A 23,015-nucleotide genomic window follows, 5' to 3' on the forward strand; every position below is an offset into this window, starting at 1 on the left:
TTTCAACCCCAGTTACCAGCCGCACCACAACCTGATCCTACGACGACGGACGATCCTGTGCGACCTCCCACCCTACGACCCCAGTTAGATGACATCAGCGAAGAGGAGAAAGTTAACTTTGATGGTTATGTAACGCGAGCAGGGTGTACAATTCAACGACCAGCTAATGTTCCTTGATCAAGTATTTTTCCTTTCATCCCCTGGGAGGGGGAGTTCTGTAGCGAGTAGATTATCCCAATAATATACTCGCTCCAAATGCATTGTTAATATTCCTGTCAACCTTTGGAGATGAATGAGGTGAGGCGTTGCCCGGGCAACACAGTGAGGTGTTGCCCGAGCATATAAGCAGCAGAATAGCAAACATTAACCAGAGTCTACTTTCAAGTGTGGTCTAGAACAGACACTTGTGAGATACCGTACCAACTGTCAGTGCGCTCAACTCACACCAAAGTATCACCTGTGTACTTCTGTATATTCGACCAAATATATATATAGTATCTTAGTGTCTGTGTTTATTTGTCACCATACTTTACGTAACAATAGAACCGTTACATGAGCATTGGCCAGAGAGCGTCCAGTTCAGTGGGAGCACTATTTATTGCTGTGCAGGTTTGGGGCCTAGTAGCTTTTAGACCCTTCTCGGTGGTAACTTTAACACTGGAATTGCTACTCCTATTGGCCCCAGTGTGCTTGCTGGATGAAATGGGAGGCCGACTGCTTTGAACATGATTCTTGTGTCCTCCATCTTTCTTTTTGTCCTGTACAGAGGTCTTCTCACCCTTCACCATGGCCGATGGTGAAGGGGGAGAGCCCCTCTCTGCCCCAGACTTCCCGCGCATCTGCGCGGGGCGCACTGCGCAACTGTTTCTTTGTCCCCCTCTTCAGAAACATCTCCGATTTGTATTTCAAATCAGAGGCCATATATGTGCTGTCAATCTGCTGAATGGTGTCTATTAATCTTGTTTAAATTACTAATCAAGCTGTCAATGTAATCAATCAAAGCTTTAATATAACAATGTGCTTTAATATACTTACTAAGCTCTCTCATCTCATTTTTCTCTTGCAATGTATCTTTATCATTTATCAATTCTGATAGAAATTACCTACTTAAAATTATCTGTTAGATTAAGGACCTGACCGAAACGCTGCGCGTACTAGTGGCTTTACTAGAGTGTAAATACTGTACTATCCAATGTATTCTCACAAACCCAATGTACCTTCTTGTATATAAATAAATAAATAGATGTGAATTATTTATGGATAGTATGTACAAAACGTGCTGTACGATGGTTCGAATCCTCGTCACGGCCCTTGTGGATTTGTTCATTGTACGATTGTGTACGAAGTGACCTCAAGCGCTGTTTGACATACCTGTGTATTGTTGGTCCAGCATCTGCTGGGGATTTTATTATGAAATAAATTGATAACATTGTACATGATATTTTTTTTAAATGTATGTATAAGAATATACTATACTTATTTAATGAAACTTATAATGCATTGCGAATCAGGATCGCTGATGAAGAAGGGAAGAATATGAGAAACATGAGGAGGGAACATCAGATGCGGCGGAGCTGAGGAGCGTGTTGACGTCTGTGAGTGACAGCTGGAGGCGGTGTGGTGGCCATGGTCTCCTGTTGCTAGCACTTTGCCTCTCCCTCCTTGTACGGTGCTTCCTCCGCCCTCACTCCCACGCTTTAAGATGGACATGGGGGGCGGCCGACTAATACGGTTAATGATCGCGGTGCTGGTGGTGGTGGTGATATGGAAGGTGCTGGATTACTCTGATCTGCCCAGTGCTGAGCCGCCTCCAAACTTCCAGGTTGGTGGGGCTGCGCCGGCGGAGGGCAAGGCAGGTGAAGACACTGACAAGTCTCTCGTACTGGCTCCTGCACCGACCAGCAACGACGAATTGGTGAGTGCCATGTTTCTTCCTCGGCAGCTGTGGTCAGGAGAGTCATTCCATTTCCAGGTTCTGAATATTCTTGCCACATTTTTCTACATGATTTGGGTTAGGTTAGGGTTTATGAGGATGGTGTGATCAGCACGTTCTTGGAAACGTGTTATATTGGAGAATGTATTTCTAGGAGCTACTGGAATACACATTCACACAGGTATGCACACAGGTGTGCATACCAAAGGTGTGCTCTGACCAAAGAGCCAAAGCTCAACCCCGCAAGCACAATTAGGTGAGTACAGGTGCTTGCCACACTAAACGTAGTGGCACTCCCTCCACAAGGTGATTATAGTTACAAAAGGCAAAGAGGCTCAAAGAGTCTGGCATCTTGTGGAGGAGGGGTCTTGTGGAAAGTAAATCTAAGCTGTTGTGGATGGTGAGATCCAAATCCTAATTTTTCCTGAGGATGATGTGAACTATATGTTTGCTACAGCTGGAACTTCTTTTCAGCTGCCTCAAGAAGCATTTTGGCTCATTCTAACCTCTGATTAGCTTACCTGAGCTTCTTTGGGTCAGTCTTTGTAAAACATTTGGTCTCATCCTTTACAAACTTTTGGCCATAGAATGAACTCTAGTGCACCAGGTTCTTCTGTGGTTACTCCTGTCTTGTCTAAGGGAATTTTATGTCTTGCCTAGTCATTTTGCCACTTTACCTCTATGGTGAGGCCAGTGTTCCCTTAGGTGCAGTGATCATTGGTGGTTCTTCCTTTCAGGCCATTTATGACAAACCACAGTGATACGTTGGATGGAGGGGGGGGGCATTAGTTGGACTCGCCCCGAGATTCTTGGGCATTTGCTACGTCGCTGAAGGCCTTTGATGGACTAGGTACTTCTTCTTTGGGTGGCTCAAGCTCCTGGTCAAGCATCCACTCCTATGCTCTGCTAAGTCATTTTTTACTTGTTGGCAAAGTGCTGATTGCATAGTCTTATTCTATGCACCAGTTACCATTTTTTACCTGTGCAGAAAAGTACAAGTAAAAAAATGGTAACTTTTCTGAGCATTTGTTTATTCTCAACTTCTCCCAAATCAGCTGGCCTTGTTGTCCTTCTCACTTCTTTTTGGATGACCACTGTGTTTAGGCTCACTGGGTCTTGTTAAATCAGGCTTGACTCGTCTTCCTTGATCTGATGAATGCTTATTGGCACATTTCTATTCACATAGGGATCAGGGATTGGCTGGAGTTCCAAGTGAGTCATCTTTGTTAAGAATTTTTAGTTCATGTTTTTAATCTTAATGTGGCTCATAGAGTATTTTATCAGGTTGACCTGAATAGCCATTAGGGAACTTCGGTTGTTAGATATGTTTTTTAGGATGATGTGCTTGCCTAGTTTTCTCCATTTGGGTTCCTAGTGTGTTGCATCCAACCTGGTTGTTGATGTGGCTGGAAGTTGGTGCCTTTCGCCAGGACGACCTCTCGCTTCCTGAATCGACATTGATATGTTCCACACCAATTTCTGTCTGGTCCCTGGCTGAAATTATCTCTTATGTCTGACTCTTCACAGCAATGACCCTTGGTGCATTGTGGAAGGTTTTAAAGATTTAGGAAGTAATTAAAAACATTTAAATCCTTTGATATAAATAGCAAAGTATGTGTGAGAATACAACCTGTCCTCCTGTTTAGACAGTGCTTTTTGTAACTGTGCTCCATAGTACTGTACAAACATTGATGTAAAAGGCAATTAGATGGTAGAATTTGGTACTACAGTATTCACCTTATAGTCTGGAAAAATAAAGCTAAAAAAGAAACTTAAATATTCATAGGCCTAGTATAGCATATATGTACTATATTAGGCCTCAGATAGTGTGTTAGGCCTAGAAAGGTTAGGTTAGTTTAGGTTGTCTTTGCAACATAAATACTTAACCTTCTCCGGTTTGTCCAAATTCAGTAGTAACGATTTCTACTTTTTACTTGTCCATTACGTCATAAATTTATATACTGTACAGTGGTACTTTCGTTTATGATCGTAATCCTTTCCCAGAGATGCGTTGTCAACTAAAATTTTGTCAACCAGAATGAATTTTCCCATAAGAAATAATGTAAATTGAATTAATCAGTTCCACACCCCCAAAAATATTAACTTAAAAATACCTTTTATACTGATTAACACTCATTTTGTACTAGCTACAATACAGTACTGTGTGTATATCTTACCTTGAATGAGGACTTGTTGGTGTATGGAAAATGGTGAGAGGATGAGGAGAGGTGTTAGTGTTTGGAAGGGAAGTCCCCTTCCATTATAAGATCAGGCAGTGATGACTTTTCTGGGGTACTCTCTCTCTGCCGGAACAACCGTGGAAATTTTCAAGAGAAAACTAGATTAATTTTCTCCAAGGGGTGCCAGACCAACCGGGCTGTGGTGCATATGTGGGCCTGCAGGCCACTCCAAGCAACAGCCTGGTGGACCAAGCTCTCACAAATCAAGCTTGGCCTCGGGCCGGGCTTGGGGAGTAGAACAACTCCCAGAACCCCATCAACAAGGTATCAAGTATGTATCTATGTTTTGCCTGCATACCGCTGAGACCTGCTTGTGGCTCACTGCTTGTTTTCTCACTAAAAACCTAGCAACACTTGTTTTTTCCTATGCTGTAACACTTGTCTGAAGCGAGACATTACATTGTCATTAAAAAGGTTAACACAATGGCCTGCTGCAGCTTGATTTGGGTGAGCCTTTTCAACAAAAGTTTGCATTTCTTCCCATATTGTACACCATTTCTTAATTGTTGAGGAAGGGAAGTCCTCTACTGCCTCCTCCTCCCCTGAAGAAATTTCCTCAGCCGTCTCTTGTTGTTGCTCCTTGTGAAGGGCCAGGAGTTCGTTGTTCCCTCGTTGCATTTTCATGTTTAAGAATGATCTCGTGTTTTTCCTCTATGGTCATCCTCGCAATTATTTTCTTGGGTTGAACTTTATGACTGACTTTCTTGGGACCTATGGCGTGATATATAATAAGAACTTTAAATAAGAAAAATAATAAGAAAAAACAAAAAAGCAGGCAAACAGTGAAATTATTCATGAAGAATTCAAGTGCGGCCGCGGTCGTCACTACATGGGATAGACTTATAAACAAACCTGAGAGTGCCTCGCCCTAGCGCCATGCGCTCGTTCGACCCATACTCGTATGAACAGACGTCGTCTTTCAAGTAAACCGTCGTGCACCATTTAAAATTTTACGATGAATTTGACATCAGCAACCAAAAAATTTGTACTCTTGGGAAGTCGTGAACCGAGGTTCCACTGTATGTACTATGGTCCTCATCATTAATATATATTGCTAAACAGAAGAATGTGCTGGAGAATATGAGTAAAAATAGGAGAGGCTTTTAATGTGGGATGGGTGTAAGATAGGCGTTGAATAATTATAATCAGTCTTTAATTATAAATGGAGGGGTTAGAGGATGTGGGAGTAGGTGGTAAGGAAAACTGGAATGAGTAGAAGTGTACTTTATTGTGATGAAGCTGAAAAATTGTCACTTATTTGAGTGCTGATAATGTAGGGATTCTACAGAGAATGAGGAAGCATTGCAACACATTGTGATGAGTTTGATAGTGTGCAAGAGAAAAAAGTTGAATGTTGGTGTAAGAAAAATTTAAGATTATGGTGTTTGAGAGAACGGGGTCAGGATGTCATGGATTTTGTAGGTATAGGGGTACCTTGGTTTAAAAATTTAATCCGTTCCTGGAGACGGTTTGTAACCCGAAAATTTGTAAACTGAAGGGAATTTCTATATAAGAAATAATGGGAAATTATTAATCCGTTCCTGACTCTCCAAAAACATCACTTCAAATTAAATTTTATACCTAATTCACCCAAATCTTCACTACAAAAGTATGTTAAAGTTATTACCCTTGCTGATGACTCCTGTTGGCATATGGAAGATGGTGAGGAGCGGGGAGGAGGAGAGGTGTTACTGTTTGGAAGGGAAGTCTCCTTCCATTATAACATCAGGCAGTGAAGATTTCTCTGGCACATTTTGCCTGCATACCCATGGGTCCTGGTTGTGTCTCACTGCTTGATTTTCTCACAAGGAAACGTTCCACTGAAGATTGTTTTTCCCTTCTTTGCAAAACTTGTTTGTAGTGAGGCATCACATTGTCATTGAAAAAATTAATGCAACGGCCTTCTACAGCTTTCTCTGGGTGAGTCGTTTCAATAAAAGTTTGCCTTTCTTCCCACATCTTACACCCTCTTCCTAATTGTTGAGGAAGGGACATTCTCTACTGCCTCATCCTCCTCTGAAGAAATATCCTCAGCTGCCTCTTGTTGCTGCTCCTTTTGAAGGTTCTTCAGAGGTCAGTTCTTCATTGTGTTCTTCCACCATCTCCTTTACATCAGCACCATCCAATTCCAAGCCCATTTTATGGCCCCGAGTAGCAGTTTCCTCAACAATTGGGACTTCATTTACAAGCTCAAACCCCTCAAAGTCTAGTTCTGACACACATTCAGGCCACAATTTTCTCCAGCCAGAGATCAGAGTTCTTTGAGTCACTTCTTGCCAGGCTTTGCCAACAAGTTTTAACCCTTTAACTGTGCAACGCTCCTGCAGGCCCACATCTGGGGTGCGCTACGCGCCTCCGGGTATTTGTATTTTTCACATTCCATTCAAAACTCCCGCGGCTACATGGGGTTCACACCAGCTTCCTCAGGGCTCTTGCAAACAGAGGCCATCTTTGAAAAAAATTGTGGTCCACATTATTGGGTGTGAGAGCCTCAGTAGTGAGTGAGCAACCAAGGCTGGCGCACTCAGCATGAGCTCAGAGCACTGCTGTTCAGCTTGTGACCACAGCATTGCCTAATAATGTCAAAAAATATATATAACTTGTATTATTTAGCCATAATAGTATTACAGAAGAGCCTGAGTGTGATAATGGCTGTGTACAATGTTCAAATATTAGTGATTCAATGCTGTTCACAGCACCACAGCATTATTTCGTCCATCTAGGAATCTTCAAACAACTTCTTAGGTTCCTTTACAAAATAAACTTGTGGTCAATTATGTATTTACAGGATTTAGTGACCAGTATTGTGATAACAGCAGGATTGTGGTGATAATAAGCACTGTGAGTAGTATTGTGGGAGGAGGAATTGTGGTGAGGGAGCGAGGGAGAGAATCGAGGTAGCCTCACTGTGTGTGGCAGCCACTCTTGTTTTGCTCATCATACTAGCTTAGTGGTTCACTATGGTGAACACATTTGTTCATGGGTATATACAATGTGTAATTACCTAAGTGTAATTACAGGATGAGAGCTATGCTCGTGGTGTCCTGTCTCCCCAGCACTCTTTGTCATATAATGCTTTGAAATTACTGACGGTTTTGGCCTCCACCACCTTCTCACTTAACTTGTTCCAACCGTCTACCAGTCTGTTTACAAAAGTGAATTTTCGTATATTTCTCCATGAAATGATGAATGATCTCCATGAAAAAGTCATGAACAATTTCTTTAGTATTTCTCCATTCATGTATTTAAAAGCAATTCTGAGGTTAGAAAGTGTAGCATAGGCTCCTTACACAATGTTCTTAATGTGCTCCTCAGGTGACAGTTTTCCATCTAGAACCACCCCCTAGATTCCTTTCTTTGTCAGAATTCTTTAAAGATTTCTCACATAATTTATAGGTTGTGTGGGGTCTATGTTCTCCAATTCCACATTCCATAACATGGCATTTATTCACATTAAATTCCATTTGCCAAGTGTTGCTCCATATACTTATTTTGTCCAGGTGTTCTTACCTGGTTACCTGGTTGATGGGATTCTGGGAGTTCTTCTACTCCCCAAGCCCGGCCCGAGGCCAGGCTTGACTTGAGAATTTGGTCCACTAGGCTGTTGCTTGGAGCAGCAACAACAATCCACGGTTGTTCCGGCAATATTTCTTATGCTTGCTGGGAGGGTGTTGAACAACCGGGGACCTCTGATGTTTATACAGTGTTCTCTGATTGTGCCTATGGCACCCCTGCTCTTCACTGGTTCTATTCTGCATTTTCTTCCATATCGTTCACTCCAGTACCGTTGTTATTTTACTGAGACGATCCCAATAATTTAGGTGCTTTATCGCGTCTATGCGTGCCGTATATGTTCTCTGTATTCCCTCTATTTCAGCAATCTCTCCTGCTCTGAAGGGGGAAGTGAGTACTGAGCAGTACTCAAGACGGGACAACACAAGTGACTTGAAGAGTACAACCATTGTGATGGGATCCCTGGAGTTGAAAGTTCTCGTAATCCATGCTATCATTTTTCTGGCTGTCGCAATTTTTGCTTGGTTATGCTCCTTAAACGTTAGGTCGTCAGACATTATTATTCCCAAATCCTTTACATGCTGTTTTCCTACTATGGGTACATTTGATTGTGTTTTGTACTCTGTATTATGTTTAAGGTCCTCATTTTTACCGTACCTGAGTACCTGGAATTTATCACTGTTAAACATCATGTTAGTTTCTGATGCCCTGTCGAAAATTTTATTAATATCAGCTTGAAGTTTTTCAATGTCTTCAGCTGAGATAATTTTCATGCTGATTTTTATGTCATCTGCAAAGGATGATACGAAGCTGTGACTTGTATTTTTGTCTATATCTGATATGAGAATAAGGAAAAGCAGCGGTGCAAGGACTGTACCCTGAGGTACAGAACTTTTAACTGCACTTGGACTAGATTTTATATGGTTGACCGTTACTCGCTGAGTCCTGTTTGACAGAAAACTGAGTATCCAGCGTTCTACTTTACCGGTTATTCCCATTGACTTCATTTTGTGTGCTATCACGCCATGGTCACATTTATCGAAAGCCTTTGCGAAGTCCGTGTATATCGCATCAGCATTCTGTTTTTCTTCTAATGCCTCAGTGACTTTGTCGTAGTGCTCAAGTAGCTTTGAGAGGCATGATCTTCCCGCTCGAAATCCATGTTGGCCTGGGTTGTGAAGGTCATTGGTCTCCATGAAATTGGTGACCTGACTCCTAATCACTCTCTCAAATACTTTTATGATGTGCAATGTTAGTGCAATTGGTCTATAATTCTTTGCCAATGCTTTGCTCCCTCCCTTGTGTAGAGGGGCTATGTCTGCTACTTTAAGTGCATCTGGTATCTCCCCCATGTCCAAGCTCTTCCTTCTTGAAGGGCATGGCTATCATCTAGGTTTCTTATCTTCCCTATTATCTTAGCATCATCAGCAAACATGTTCATGTAATTCTGTATTCCCACTGGTAGATCGTTTATGTAAACAATGAACATTACCAGTGCAGGAATGTACACTGTACATTGTGTATACAGTGTACACTGTATATATTGTGTAATACAGTGTACACTGCACACTGTACACAGTGTGCAGTGTACAGTGTACACTGTACACAGTGTACAGTGTACACTGTACACAGTGTGCAGTGTACAGTGTACACTGTACACAGTGTGCAGTGTACAGTGTACACTGTACACAGTGTACAGTGTACAGTGTACACTGTACACAGTGTGCAGTGTACAGTGTACACTGTACACAGTGTGCAGTGTACAGTGTACACTGTACACAGTGTGCAGTGTACAGTGTACACTGTACACAGTGTGCAGTGTACAGTGTACAGTGCAGTAGCACTGTACACTGCACTGCAGGGTACAGTGCAGTACCCTGTGGTACTCTACTCGTGACGTTCCTCCAGTCCGATACCTTGCCTCTGATTATGGCCCTCATTTTTCTGTCAGTTAAGAAATTTTTCATCCATGTTAGTAGCTTACCTGTCACCCCTCCAATATGTTCCAGTTTACAGAACAACCTCTTATGGGGAACTCTGTCGAAAGCCTTTTTTAGGTCCAGATAGATGCAGTCAACCCAACCATCTCTTTCCTGTAAAATCTCTGTGGCTCGATCATAAAAACTGAGTAAGTTCATTACACAGGATCTTCCAGATCGAAAACCATACTGTCTGTCTAATATTATATCGTTTTCCTCTAGGTGTTCTACCTATTTAGTTTTAATTATCTTTTACAATATTTTGACTATTACACTTGTCAATGATACAGATCTATAATTAAGGAGTCTTCCCTGCTTCCACTTTTGTAGATTGGAACTATGTTAGCCTTTTTCCACACATCAGCTACAACTCCTGTAAACAGGGATGCCTGAAAAATCAGTTGAAGTGGAATGCTGAGGTCGGGTGCACATTCTCTCAGAACCCATGGTGAAACTCCATCTGGACCAACTGCTTTGTTCTTACTTAGCTCCTTGAGCATTTTTTCCACTTCGTCTCTAGACACCTACCTCTATGTGCTCTGTTGCTCTCTGGAATTTTTATTGTGTCTGGTTCCCTAAAGATTTCATTTTGTACAAACACACTTTGGAACTTTTCGTTTAGTGTTTCACACATTTCCTTTTCATTTTCTGTTAATTTATTTCCCATTTTCAACCTCTGAATATTATCCTTTACCTGCAATTTGTTGTTTATGAATTTATAGAATAGACCTGGTTCTGTTTTACATTTGTCTGCAATCCCTTTTTCAAATTTCTTTCTGCCTCTCTCCTCACTTCCATGTAGTTGTTTCTCGCATCTTTGTATCGCTGGTATGTTTGGGGGTTTGGCCTCTTAATTCCTGTATTGATTCCATTTTTGTGTCTTTTGGTCTCTGGCCCTCTCACAATTTCTATTGAACCAATCCTGTTTCCTAGTTCTGCATCTCTGGTTTGGTATAAATTTTGTTGTGCCTTTATCATATATTTCACAAAACTTGACATACATCTCATTCACTTCCTTGCCTAGCAACAAGTCTGTCCAATTATACTCGCTAAAAAAATTTCTAAGGTCGCCATAATGTCCTCTCGTGAAGTCAGGTTTTTCAACTGCTTCAACCTCCTTATTTTCTTCCAGATTATAATGCATTGCATACTTTATTCCCAAAAAGACATGATCACTTTTACCCAATGGAGGAAGATACTGAATGTCAAATATCTCTTCCTCCTTCTTGGTAAATATCAAATCTAGCATGGAGGGAACGTCCCCTTCCCTCATCCTCGTAGCTTGTTTAACATGTTGATACAAGAATGTTTCCAGGATGAGGTCTACAAATCTACAGGTCCAAAAATCTTCTGTTTTAGCTTCATATGCTTCCCAGTCTATGGATTTCAAGTTGGTCACCGACTATCAACAGTCGTGATCTGTCGTTATCAGCTCTCGCTATAATCTCTCTTTGTTATAAGACCTCGTTTACTATCTAGCTCCTCCTTTGACCATGTGCTGCTTGGCAGTGGACTATATGCATTTATGATCATTAGTTTATCATCTGCATGGCAGATCTCTAGTACTATTATGTCAACTTCTTGTGGATTGGCAGTCATTATTTCTTTCACCTTTAGGCACAGCAACACCACTGCCTTTCCTAATTTTTCTGTCCTCGTGGTACAGTTGGTAGTCAAGTCTGGTCGAGGGAGGGGAAAGACGTACCATGTGCGCTCCATTAAAATCGTGACATTAACCGGGATTTCTTAGGACTACAGCCATGGATTACTGATTACAGACATCACAAAGTGCATAGTGACCCTCTGGAAAATTGAAAACAGTCATTAACAATGGAACTTTGTGTTTAATAGAGAATAAACGGGAGACCACGTGGGAGGCAGTGCACGAGGCTTTGTGTACATGCGTGTAGGCGGTATGAGGAAAAAATAGTGAACAGTGATTCATGGAACGGGTATCACAACACACATATAAGTTGGAAGTGTAGGAAAATCGTACATAGAATATTATAAATATAGAATACTAGAAATATAGAATAGTGGCAAGAGGCGGCATCAGCTAGGCTGTGTTTACACAAGCCACGAGGCCTACCCCAGGGCAGTCCCACAGTGATAAAATACGGAAAATATATAGTGTAATATGGAAATAGCGATCTAGGAATTGGTAATAAAGTGAATGAGTACCATTGCAAGCCGGAAATTAGGCAGAAAATTCCTTGTAAGAATACAAGAAAGAATAAATCAGTGTTATAAATCGAGTAACTGGAAACTGGTGACATCAACCTGGGACAACAAGAGGGCAACTGTACGCATCGGGGACCAGCTTCGCTACCCTACGCTCAGTACCTGCCACACAGTTTGAACAAAATAACATACATAATATTACAAATATACGGTATACATATAATATTATAAATATTAAATATATAAATATATACATATAATTTTATAAAGAGTTAAAAGGACTGACATCAGCAAGTGATCCATACAGTGAAGCACAAATACAATACAATACATCAGACAATGGAGAGGTGTGGCAAGTGTTCAGGAGTATTGGGAACACGTAATGTAGGCGTCAAGTGTTGCATCTGTAACATAAGATTTCACCCGAGCTGTGCAGAATTATCTCCAGGATGCACAAAGAGGCAAGGAATTTACTGGGTTTGCAAAGATGACAGATTAATGTTGGAGAACATAACTAAACTGATGAAAAACATTCCCGAGTCACAGAGATTATCATTCACAGAAAAGCTACCAGTGATATATGCAGACTGGGAAAAGACAACATTGGATAACGACCAAAACTCAGGAACAGATAGTTTAGAGAACCGCAGCAGTAGTGTGGAGGAAGAGGGTATTGTGGTACAGCAATATTGCAGAGCCAGGTAATACAAACGATGAGAGCAACAGTGAGACAGAGTGCATAAATGAAGGAATTGGGACGAAAGACGGAGATGGCTCCAATAAAGTGGTAGACAAGACAGACACAGGTATAAATACCTTGAAAAACGCAAAACCGGAACATATTTGCAAATTCTACGCTAAAGGAATATGCAAATATGGAAAATAAGGAGCAAAATGCAATTTTCTGCATCCTCGAAAATGCAGGAACATGTTGGCGAGGGGTACATGCCATTTTGGAACTGGGTGTAGATACTTTAACCCTAAATTATGTCAATTTTCAATTAGGGACAAAAAATGCTACTATCTTCAGTGTCCGGAATTCCATGTGAGAGGTACAGTGTTATAGACGAGAAGATCAGTATGACACTACAGGAAATTTTTTAGAGGAAGGCAGAAACAGAGTAGTAAATATAAGAGAAAGGAACAGTCAGATGGAACCACTACAGGATTACAGAGGGGAAGGGAGATACCCACAAGATGAGAATACAAATTATCAACAAGCACGCAGGTACTACACCACACAACACCCATCCTACTACCAAACCTGGATGAATCAGTTCCAAAACAACACACCCTGGACCGGGGTAGAGTGGGGGGAGAACTACCAAAACCCACCAAAAGTGACACGCAATGTGGGAAATCATTCATATTTGCAAACATACAAGGCTTGAAACCAAAATCAAGAAATAAAGTTAAGTTCATAAAGGGCCTCCTAATAGAATCGAACTCAATATTTGGTGCATTTACAGATACCCACACAAAACACCACATGGATAGTGAAATCTGGATTCAGAATTATAATCTATATAGATGTGACAGTAATTAGGTCAAGTGGAGGAATAGGTCTGTATATGTATATTAAAGAGGAGCTGGCATGCACAGAGCTCCTGAACTCGTCCAATGAGGTGGTAGAGGTACTTGGAATCAAGGTAGAAAATATGAACCTACTTATTATTTTAATATACAAACTGCCAGATGCAACAGTTGAGGAATTCACTGAGCAGATCCACAAAATAGAGAATATCCTTGATAACCTAGCAAACCCAGTACCAGATATCGTCTTCCTTGGAGACTTCAATCTACCCAGTTTAAAATGGAGAATAGTAAACAATAACATCATAGCAGGAAGTCAACCTGGAAATAACCAACCACATGTCAGAGAACTACTGAGATTCTATGACAAATTCTCGCTCAGTCAGCAGATTACAGAACCAACTAGGAACGAAAACACGCTGGACCTGATATTCACGAACAATGAGGAGCTAATCAGAGACATTACTGTCTCAGACACTACGTACTTGGACCACAAGCTCATTGAAGTGCAAACTAACATTAATAACGTTAGTAGGCCCAAGAGAAACAACAAGCGAGAAGGGCTATTCAATAAATTCAATTTTAACACTTTCGCGCTCTCCGCAAAGGTCACTCAGCCAACCAAATGTGCGCGCTGCATTTTTATCGCTTAAGCGTAAAAACAAAAATGTGTATACTCTTTTTACTCTTCTGACCTTAGCTCTCATGCTACGTATTTCATTTTGGTACCAACGTGTTCGCAATAAAATTCTCTAGAAGAACATTAGTAAAATAAGTCACGAAACATATAGGGATACCAGCACCAAATAAATAACTACATAGATGACTCGCCGTGAGCGCCCATCAGCAACAAAATGTTTTTACTCTTGGGATTGTAATCACCTCCACACTTGTTCTACAGCGTTAATTTTGGTATCAATGGACTCGCAATGAAATTCCCAACACGGTGATATGAATATAAGCGTAGAATAATGATGCAGCCCGCCCGCAAGAGTGTGGGAAGTGGTGAAATTGTTACCTGGTATCGGTGACGGGACGACGCACGGCGCTTTGAAAGTTTATACTTATTTCACTCTCATGACATTAATTTTCTATGTACGTCATTCATTTTTATGTCAATGTGTTCGCAATAGAATGTTCTATGTGCCCATAGGTAAAAAATATCAACAAAGCGTAAGTTAGAATAGCGACAAATATAAAACAACGCTGGAACATATCAGTGAGCGTCAAACACACACGAAATATTTTTACTTTTGTTATGTTTGTCAAGATTATACTTGTTGCACACAGTTATTTTTGGTTGTATATTGATCGGAATAAAATTCCCTAAACAGACATATGCATATAATACATGATATGGGGGAAGAATTACCAGTATAAACGGCTAAAGTCACCCACCTGCAACCCGTTTGGGACAAAATACCATTTGATCGAAGTTATCCACACCTTTCATGAACTTATTGTACCATGCAGCCTAGTGGTGAGAAAGAGAGCCTCATAGCGCACAGTTTGAAACAAACCCAAAGTAAATCGGATAAAAATTGAATTTTATACAAATATTTTAAAAGTAGACATAACTTTATGTCCACTATGCGTTTACGTTAGACGAAACCGAACGCGCCGGCGCGTCCAGATAGCGCGAAAGTGTTAATAATAAGAGGATAGACTGGGAGAAAATAAACAAGGAACTTACAAACATTCAATGGGAAATGTTCTAAGAAATAAAAATCCTACACAAGGAATAGAAAAACTGACTTCTGAAGCATATGAAGTCTGTCTGAAACATGTTCCTTTGAGGAAAGCCAGAAAGAGGTCCAATGTAGAAAGAGAACGTAGACGACATTACAAAAGGAGGAAGAAATTAACGGAAATGCTTAAGCAGACACGACTCTCCATACAGAGAAGAAATAATTTAAACGGAGATTGAAGAAATCGAACAGAGACTGAAGCATTCCTATCAGACTGAAGAAAGGCAACTAGAACAGAAAGCAATTCAAGAAATAAAGAAAAACCCAAAATATTTCTTCACATATGCTAAATCAAAAGCGAAAACCACTGCCAGTATTGGACCTATTCGTATTAGTGAAGGTTCATACACTGAGGATGACAAAGAAATTAGTGAAATCCTAAAAAAGCAGTATGAGGACAGGTTTAGCACTCTGATACTCAGCATGAAAGTGGAAGATTTGGACAATTTCTTTTTGGGGGTTTTCTTTTTTGCTTTCTCGACTGCAATGCGTACGTCGCCAATGTACATTTGGCAGACGCTTCTCGAAACTGTCGGAATTAGCAGAATAGAAAATATGAGAGCAACCGTACAGGGCCTGGGAGCAAGGTCGAGTTAGTCCTTGAGGGTCTCTTCTCAGACTAGCCTCACCTGGTCCTGCTCCACGTTGATGGTTGGAATCTCCTCAATGATTCAACACTTTAAGGGACTCCTAGGGTCCTCATCACATTTAGAGTTTAGTGAATGTAGGCAACTCGGTGTTGAAGACACCTAGAGCTGAAGGCTTCAGTAATTGATTGGCAGTATTCAGAAGTGGTTCAACGGAAACACCGCATAAAGCTTAACAGTAGTTTATTTACTAACTTAACCACTAATACAAAGGGTGCTTGATTTACTTTAGATTGGCGTGAGAAAGGCTATGGTTGCATTAGCGAGACTCTTGACGTCTGGCTAAATGACTCGTATCCACTCGTGGAGAAACACTGACACAGTTGACAGGCAATCATTAACACGGCAACCTAACTGCAGGTATGCAAAGGGATCACAAGAGTTCCAACCGGATACTCGGTAATGATGATATGCAATAAATCACAAATACACTGTCAATAGGACAGGCAAGAACATGCACAATAATATTATCACACAATACTAAATGTGTGGTGTATGTGAAGCTCACATTCACAGACGAGTGAAATGCAGTGATACCACACAGATAACACGCATACACCATCAATTCACCTATAACCTGTGACAGGTATAAGAAGGTGAGAACTGTGGTTGTTACCTCAGATCAACACAGACACAATAAAACAATGACATGATCTTGTACTTACAGATGGGAGTATCTCTCTTATTTACTCACTCACTCGGGCACATTTATACAAGCACTCGTAGGTGGCCTGACAGCTAGTTTCGCTCTTAGACAGGGAGGGTACTCACAGTAGGGCGTGCTGTATGCTTAACAGACACACACACACACACACACTTGGCACTGGCGGCGAGTAAGGGTGGTGACATCACGTCGTACAGTGAGGGCGGTGGCGGGCGCCTCGAGATACCGAGGTGCTGAGGTACTAGCTACATGCTCTGGACAGAGTGGCGGCTGGCGGCAGCTGTGGTACCATGCAGGTATACTTGTGGTAAAGTCGCACACAGATTACTTAGGCAGTGGCACTGCCTTAGTTCACTCTAGGTCACTCACAGCGATCTTTGTCACCAGGGGTTACCTGATACCAGTCTGTTTCGCTCTGGTGATTTGTCACTTTAGGCTTCTGAACAATATACTCACAATCGGGATTCTGAGCGAGTGTGGGTATATCGAAAAGACGCTGAGTTAACTTGACGGTGAGGAATGGGCGGTGTTCAGTCTATTGGCCGATAGACAGAACAGGACACATCCTCTATGCAAGAGCTCCCTCATGAGAATACTTTTGCCTGAGGCTCAGGGCGTGTCGTGGGCACAACACAAAGCATTACGATTTGACCAATAGCGTTGCAGCAAATGAGCGGGAACCAATCATATTGACCGTACCCTGATAAGTAGCAGAGGTGACGTCGTGAACATGTCACGACCACATCATAGCTGTTATTCTCCATCGCACGGGTTGACCCCTAGAGGTCAGACAGTCGCCTCGTTGGCATCTCCCCTCTACTCTCACGATGGCACCAGCCAATGTACTCATTGACCCTTTGTGGCAAGTACTGTCTCCACTCGATCATCCTGACTATATGGGAAGGACCCCCCAGCCGGATTATCGCATTTTTCGGATAATGGTACTTTTTCACCTACGAGTCCAAAAGTGACAATTTCCAACTACTTTTATACTACAAACAACATAATTTGAATTGCCTTGCCACATATAATTATTAAATATTCAACTAGAAACCTCAACTTATCTTGTTGGTGTTCGTCTGCTTGATTGATGCCACATATCTTGAAGTTAAGAATTCGTAACAATTTACGTAACCTATACTAACACAACACTAAAATTAACACTTAAAATTACTGTACAGTTCATTAAGCAAAGTTAGTTTTGACTGCCAGCTGCTGAAGCCTCACTGGTTGAAGGCATTTGGGTTGCCTGTGAGGCCTCGCTTGTTGAAGGCGCTTGCATGCGCCTCACTTGTTGAAGGCGCTTGGCTTGCCTGTGACGCCTCACTTGTTAAAGGTGCTTGCTTGCGCCTCACTTGTTGAAGGCGCTTGGCTTGCCTGTGAAGCCTCGCTTGTTGAAGGCGCCTGGCTTGCCTGTGGCGCCTCACTTGTTGAAGGCATTTGGCTGCCTGTGACGCCTCACTGGTTGAACAACACATAACTTGTCTTTAATTGCTAGGACAACCTTCTTCCTCTTAACACCTCCAGAACGATTGATGCTGCTACCAGACATAGTCTTGGCCAAAAATGTTCAAAGTTACTATGAAAATAAAAAAGTTATTTAAAAAAATATTTCACTAATGGAGCAGCACTGTGATGCCGCACTGGTTGAGGTGTATAACAGTAATTTGTCTTTAATTGTTAGGACAACTTTCTTCCTCTTAACACCTCCAGAACGATTGATGCTGCTACCAGACATAGTCTTGGCCAAAAATGTTCAAAGTTACTATGAAAATAAAAAAGTTATTTAAAAATATATTTCACTAATGGCGCAGCACTGTGTATAACACGAGGGACGGGCGCACATGGGTTGACCAGTGTTGGACGGGTCCACTTGGGGTGGGGCAGCTATAGCACGTTACGTAGGCCGCCAGGAGGAAAAAAACTCACAATATTTTTGAAGGAAACTTCAGCCTGTGCACATTACTTTTAGGAAACTTATTTATTTGTTATTACATAATTACTAGTACTGTACTTATTTCATTTATTTTTGGCTATGATTAAGTGTTCTAAAAGTAATGGTAATTCCTGTACCCAGGAGGTCCCTTCCAACGCACCCCTCCCACCCTCCCAACACCACCCACCCACCCCACCCCCTCCTCCCACCATGTGTCTAGTCACAGACGGGATTAATACGGTATGGCCAAACATTCATCCGGCCAAACCAGCTTTTATCCGGTTCCTGTGGCCATTTTGGCTGGATATTGTGATAACTTTATCCGATCACGATTTTGGCCGTATAAGGGTGTTTTCTGGATGTTTGAATCCCGGATAATCGCGGGGTTACAGTATGCTTAACTTCCCTGTATCTACTTCCTGCCTGGACATACGGCGGCCTCCGTATTATGAAAGTGTTCCTGGTTAAGTGGGCATTCTGGAGATATCCAACATGCCAGGTCACTATCCAGGGTTAAGAGAGATAGGCTTGTGCACAAGGTCGGTGCACTGTGCACAGCAATGAGCCATTCAAGTCAGCTGTGGAAGAATCTTGAGAGACCATTCTCTTACATTGTTTATGAATGATACTCAAACACATGTAAATATAACTGATATCAACACGAGCATGGCAGATTTTGAAAGAGAAATTTACAATATGCCCATGCACTCAGCCCCGGGTCCAGACTTGTGGAATTCAATATTTATAAAGAAATGCAAAGTGCCAGTAGCACAGGCACTCAGTATAGTGTGGAGGAAGAGCTTGGACACATGGGAGATACCAGATGCGCTTAAAGCAGCAGACATTGCCCCTCTACACAAGGGTGGTAGCAAAGCATTTGCAAGGAATTTTAGACCAGTTGCTCTAACGTCCCACATAATAAAAGTATTTGAGAGAGTGATCAGGAGTCAGGTCACTAGATTCATGGAAACAATGACCTCCACAATCCAGGCCAACATGGATTTAGAGCAGGAAGATCATGCCTCTCACAGCTACTTGACCACTATGACAAAATCACTGAGGCATTAGAGCAGGGGTCTCCAAACTTTTCAATGTAAGGGCCACATTATATATTTCCCATATTTATGCGGGCCGGAGGAATAAAAAATGAAAAAAAAACAAAAAACAAATCAGTGCCAGTAATTTAATTTCCTCAAATATTAAAGTATAAACATGGAAAAATTAAAACATATTTTTTTGGAAAAAATCAGGGTAAACTAAATAGATTCCTGCCTTTAGTTTTATGCAACCAAATTAGTGTGACGAATGATAACTGTCGTTTTGACTTCAAAATTTCATTAAAATCAGGTTCCAGATTAGATGAGCCAATTGTAAGAATTGATTTCAAGTGATCATCAGACAAATTTGCTCGATAGTTAGATTTCACATACTTCATTTTGGAAAAAGTTTGTTCACACAAGTATGTTGAACCAAAAATGGACACAAAACTACAAGCAAACTTTATCAAATTTGGAAACTGATCTGGCTGCAGGCATTTATAAAACTCAATCAGATTTCCTTCTCTATACTTATCTTTCAGTCTGTCATCTGCCTGGAGATCAATAATTTCCATTTGAAATTGAGTTGGAAGATTTTCAGCATTGCAGTCAAATGGATTATGAAAGAGCCTGATTTCATTTGCTTTGGCATCAAGGTCAGCAAATCGCTTCTGAAACTGTTTTTTCAAATCTGAAATTATTTCATTTGCAAATGAAAAAGGAAATTCAACTTTACTTTCTGCATGAAATTTTTCACAACATGGAAAATGAGCAAAATTCTTAACCTTCACCTGGCCTTCAAGTAGCGCAAGTTTTGCTCTGAATGCCTTGACATGAACAAAGTAGTCACTGATCAAATTTGTTTTGCCTTGCAATTTCAGATTCAAGTTATTCATATGACCTGTCATATGTGCAAAAAATGCCAATTTCCAAATCCATTCACATTCTGATAATAATGGCTGAGGTTTATTTTTCTCTGTGAGAAATAAATCAATTTCTAATCTGAGCTCAAAGAAATGCAGCAAAACCTTTCCACAACTAAGCCATCTAACTGCTGTATAATAAGGCAAGTTAACAAACTCCGCATCAATTTCTTTCAAGAAATCACGGAACTGGCGATGGTTGAGTGCATGAGATCTAATGAAATTAACCACAGAAACAACAGGTTTTATGACACAAGACATATCAACATATTTTAGGCACAATGCTTGTTGATTTGCCTAACCAAACCCTTCTTTGTCCCAGACATATTCTTTCCTCCATCAATTGTCACACACTGCACTTGTTTCCATTCCAGGTTATATTCTGTCATAGTTTTACTTACTTCATTGAAAATGTCCTCTCCAGTTGTTGTGGTGTGCATGCTGTGAACTGATGCTAATTCTTGGCTCGCATTAAATTCACTATCAACACCACGAATGAATACTAAGAGCTGAGAAGTATCACACACATCAGTTGATTCATCCAACGCAAGAGAATACCAACAAAATCTTTTTGTTTTTTCCTTTATTTGCCGAATTATGTCGCCTACTAAATCTTCAATTCTACGAGCAACAGTATTTGACCCAAGACTTATCATTTTGAAGAGGTTTACTTTTTCTGGACATACCTCTCCTGCTGCTTCCACTATACACTCTTTTATGATACTACCATCAGTGAAAGGTTTTCCTTTTTTAGCCAACACATAGGCAACTTTGTAACTGGCTCTAGTTGAATTTTCATTTCCAGATTTTTTCTTACTGAAAACAGCTTGTTGAGAATGCAGACTGTGCTGAAATGATTCAAACTTTTTAGTGCTTTCTGCTCCTGTGATGTGAGAATAACTTGAGCCATGTTTAGATTCATAGTGCCGACGAATATTGTATTCCTTCAGAACAGCAACACTGTCTCTACATATTATGCATAAAGCTTTATCATTTGCTATCACAAAAAAGTACTTTATCTTCCATTCGTCATTGAACCGACGGCACTCACTGTCCACTTTTCTTTTCTTTATCTTTTCCATATCTGAAAACATAAGGGTAAAATAAATGAAATAAATTCTACAGGAAAAAAACAGCTTGTATGTGGTGTTAAAAAGCATAGCATATTATTATAAAGTGGTAAATATTATGGCAACAGCTTTCGTTGATAAACTTAATGGTAACCATTTTAACTATTTTAAACATGCAATATTTTTGGCTACATAGAGTATTATTGCTATTTTGTATAACTAAGATAAAGGCATTGTCAAAGTACAGAGAAAAGAATATTGTACAGTGTTTGTGCTCCCTGAAACGGAAGCAGCGAAGCCCCACTCGCCCTCCATCCCCACAATATACAGTTATACACAACTGATTGGTTGTAATGCACAACACATACCTACCAGTATTAGTATCTGTGCGTCACACTATCGAGAGAGAGGAAAACTGACTCGGGTTGAGCGCCACCAGTCAGCAGCCCCAGCTTTGAATAATTCTGCGATGCCATTCGTATGATAATTATTTTTTCAAGGCCACCACACAGGGATTTGTTTGGAGGGCCGGATGAAATTATGTGGCGGGCCGGATGTGGCCCGCGGGCCATAGTTTGGAGACCCCTGCATTAGAGGAAAAACATAATACAGATGTAGTATACACAGATTTTGCAAAGGCATTCGACAAATGTGACCATGGAGTGATTGCACACAAAATGAGGTCAATGGGTATAACTGGTAAAGTAGGACACTGGATACTCAATTTCCTGTCGAACAGAACACAAAGAGTAAAAGTCAATCAAGTAAAATCGAGTCCGAGCGCAGTTAAAAGCTCTGTACCTCAAAGTACAGTCCTTGCACCACTGCTGTTCCTTATTCTCATATCAGATATAGACAAAAACACAAGTCACAGCTTTGTGTCATCCTTTGCAGATGATACAAAAATCAGCATGAAAATTACCTCTGCTGAAGACATTGATAAACTACAAACAGATATTAACAAAGTTTTCGATTGGGCAGCAGAAAATAACATGATGTTTAACGGTGATAAATTCCAGGTACAGTACTCAGATATGGCAAAAATGAGGATCTTAAACATAATACTGTACAGGGTACAAAACACAATCGAATCTGCCCATAGTAGGAAAACAGCATGTCAAGGATGCAGTGGACTTATATACTGTGACTCGCAGAGTGCACTCCTGGCATTGAATGCACATAGTTATGACACCCAGAAAATAGTCAGTGATATTCGAATGAATGTTTTAGCTGCCAAAGAAAACAGATTTGAGATTAAATTCCTATGGATACCATCACATGTTGGCATCTCAAGGGATGACACTGTTGATATGCTTGCTAAGTCAGCCTGCAGAAAACCAGTGGTAGAAATTGATATGGGTGTTTTATTAGCAGTGACAAAGAGAATACTTAAACAAATATCTAATGAAAACCTCACCGACCTAACAAATTCTCAAAGACCTGAAAGTTGTAGCATTAAATATTATAATAGATATCGTGAGGAGAAATTCACATATGGGACTAATAGAACAAGAACCCGGCAATGTGATGTTATAGTGGCCAGAATACGCCTGGGATATAGACGTATCTGGCAGCTTTCTCAAAACCCAAATGTCGAGTACACAATGTGTC

The 23,015-nt window shown here is 40.8% G+C and overlaps 1 protein-coding gene across 1 annotated transcript in view; it reads left to right on the top strand.

Annotated features, from left to right (window-relative positions):
• Positions 1-1,575: 1,575 nt before the first annotated feature.
• The window catches only part of LOC123749151 (gamma-interferon-inducible lysosomal thiol reductase), a 124,591-nt gene continuing 103,151 nt past the window's right edge, over positions 1,576-23,015 (top strand). Inside the window, exon 1 of the mRNA XM_069323212.1 lies at positions 1,576-1,915. Coding sequence (XP_069179313.1) covers positions 1,703-1,915 — 213 coding nt within the window. The 5' untranslated portion in view covers positions 1,576-1,702. The remainder of the gene's footprint in view (positions 1,916-23,015) is intronic.

This window comes from Procambarus clarkii, chromosome 12 (assembly GCF_040958095.1).
Source record: "Procambarus clarkii isolate CNS0578487 chromosome 12, FALCON_Pclarkii_2.0, whole genome shotgun sequence".
NCBI lineage: Eukaryota > Metazoa > Arthropoda > Malacostraca > Decapoda > Cambaridae > Procambarus > Procambarus clarkii.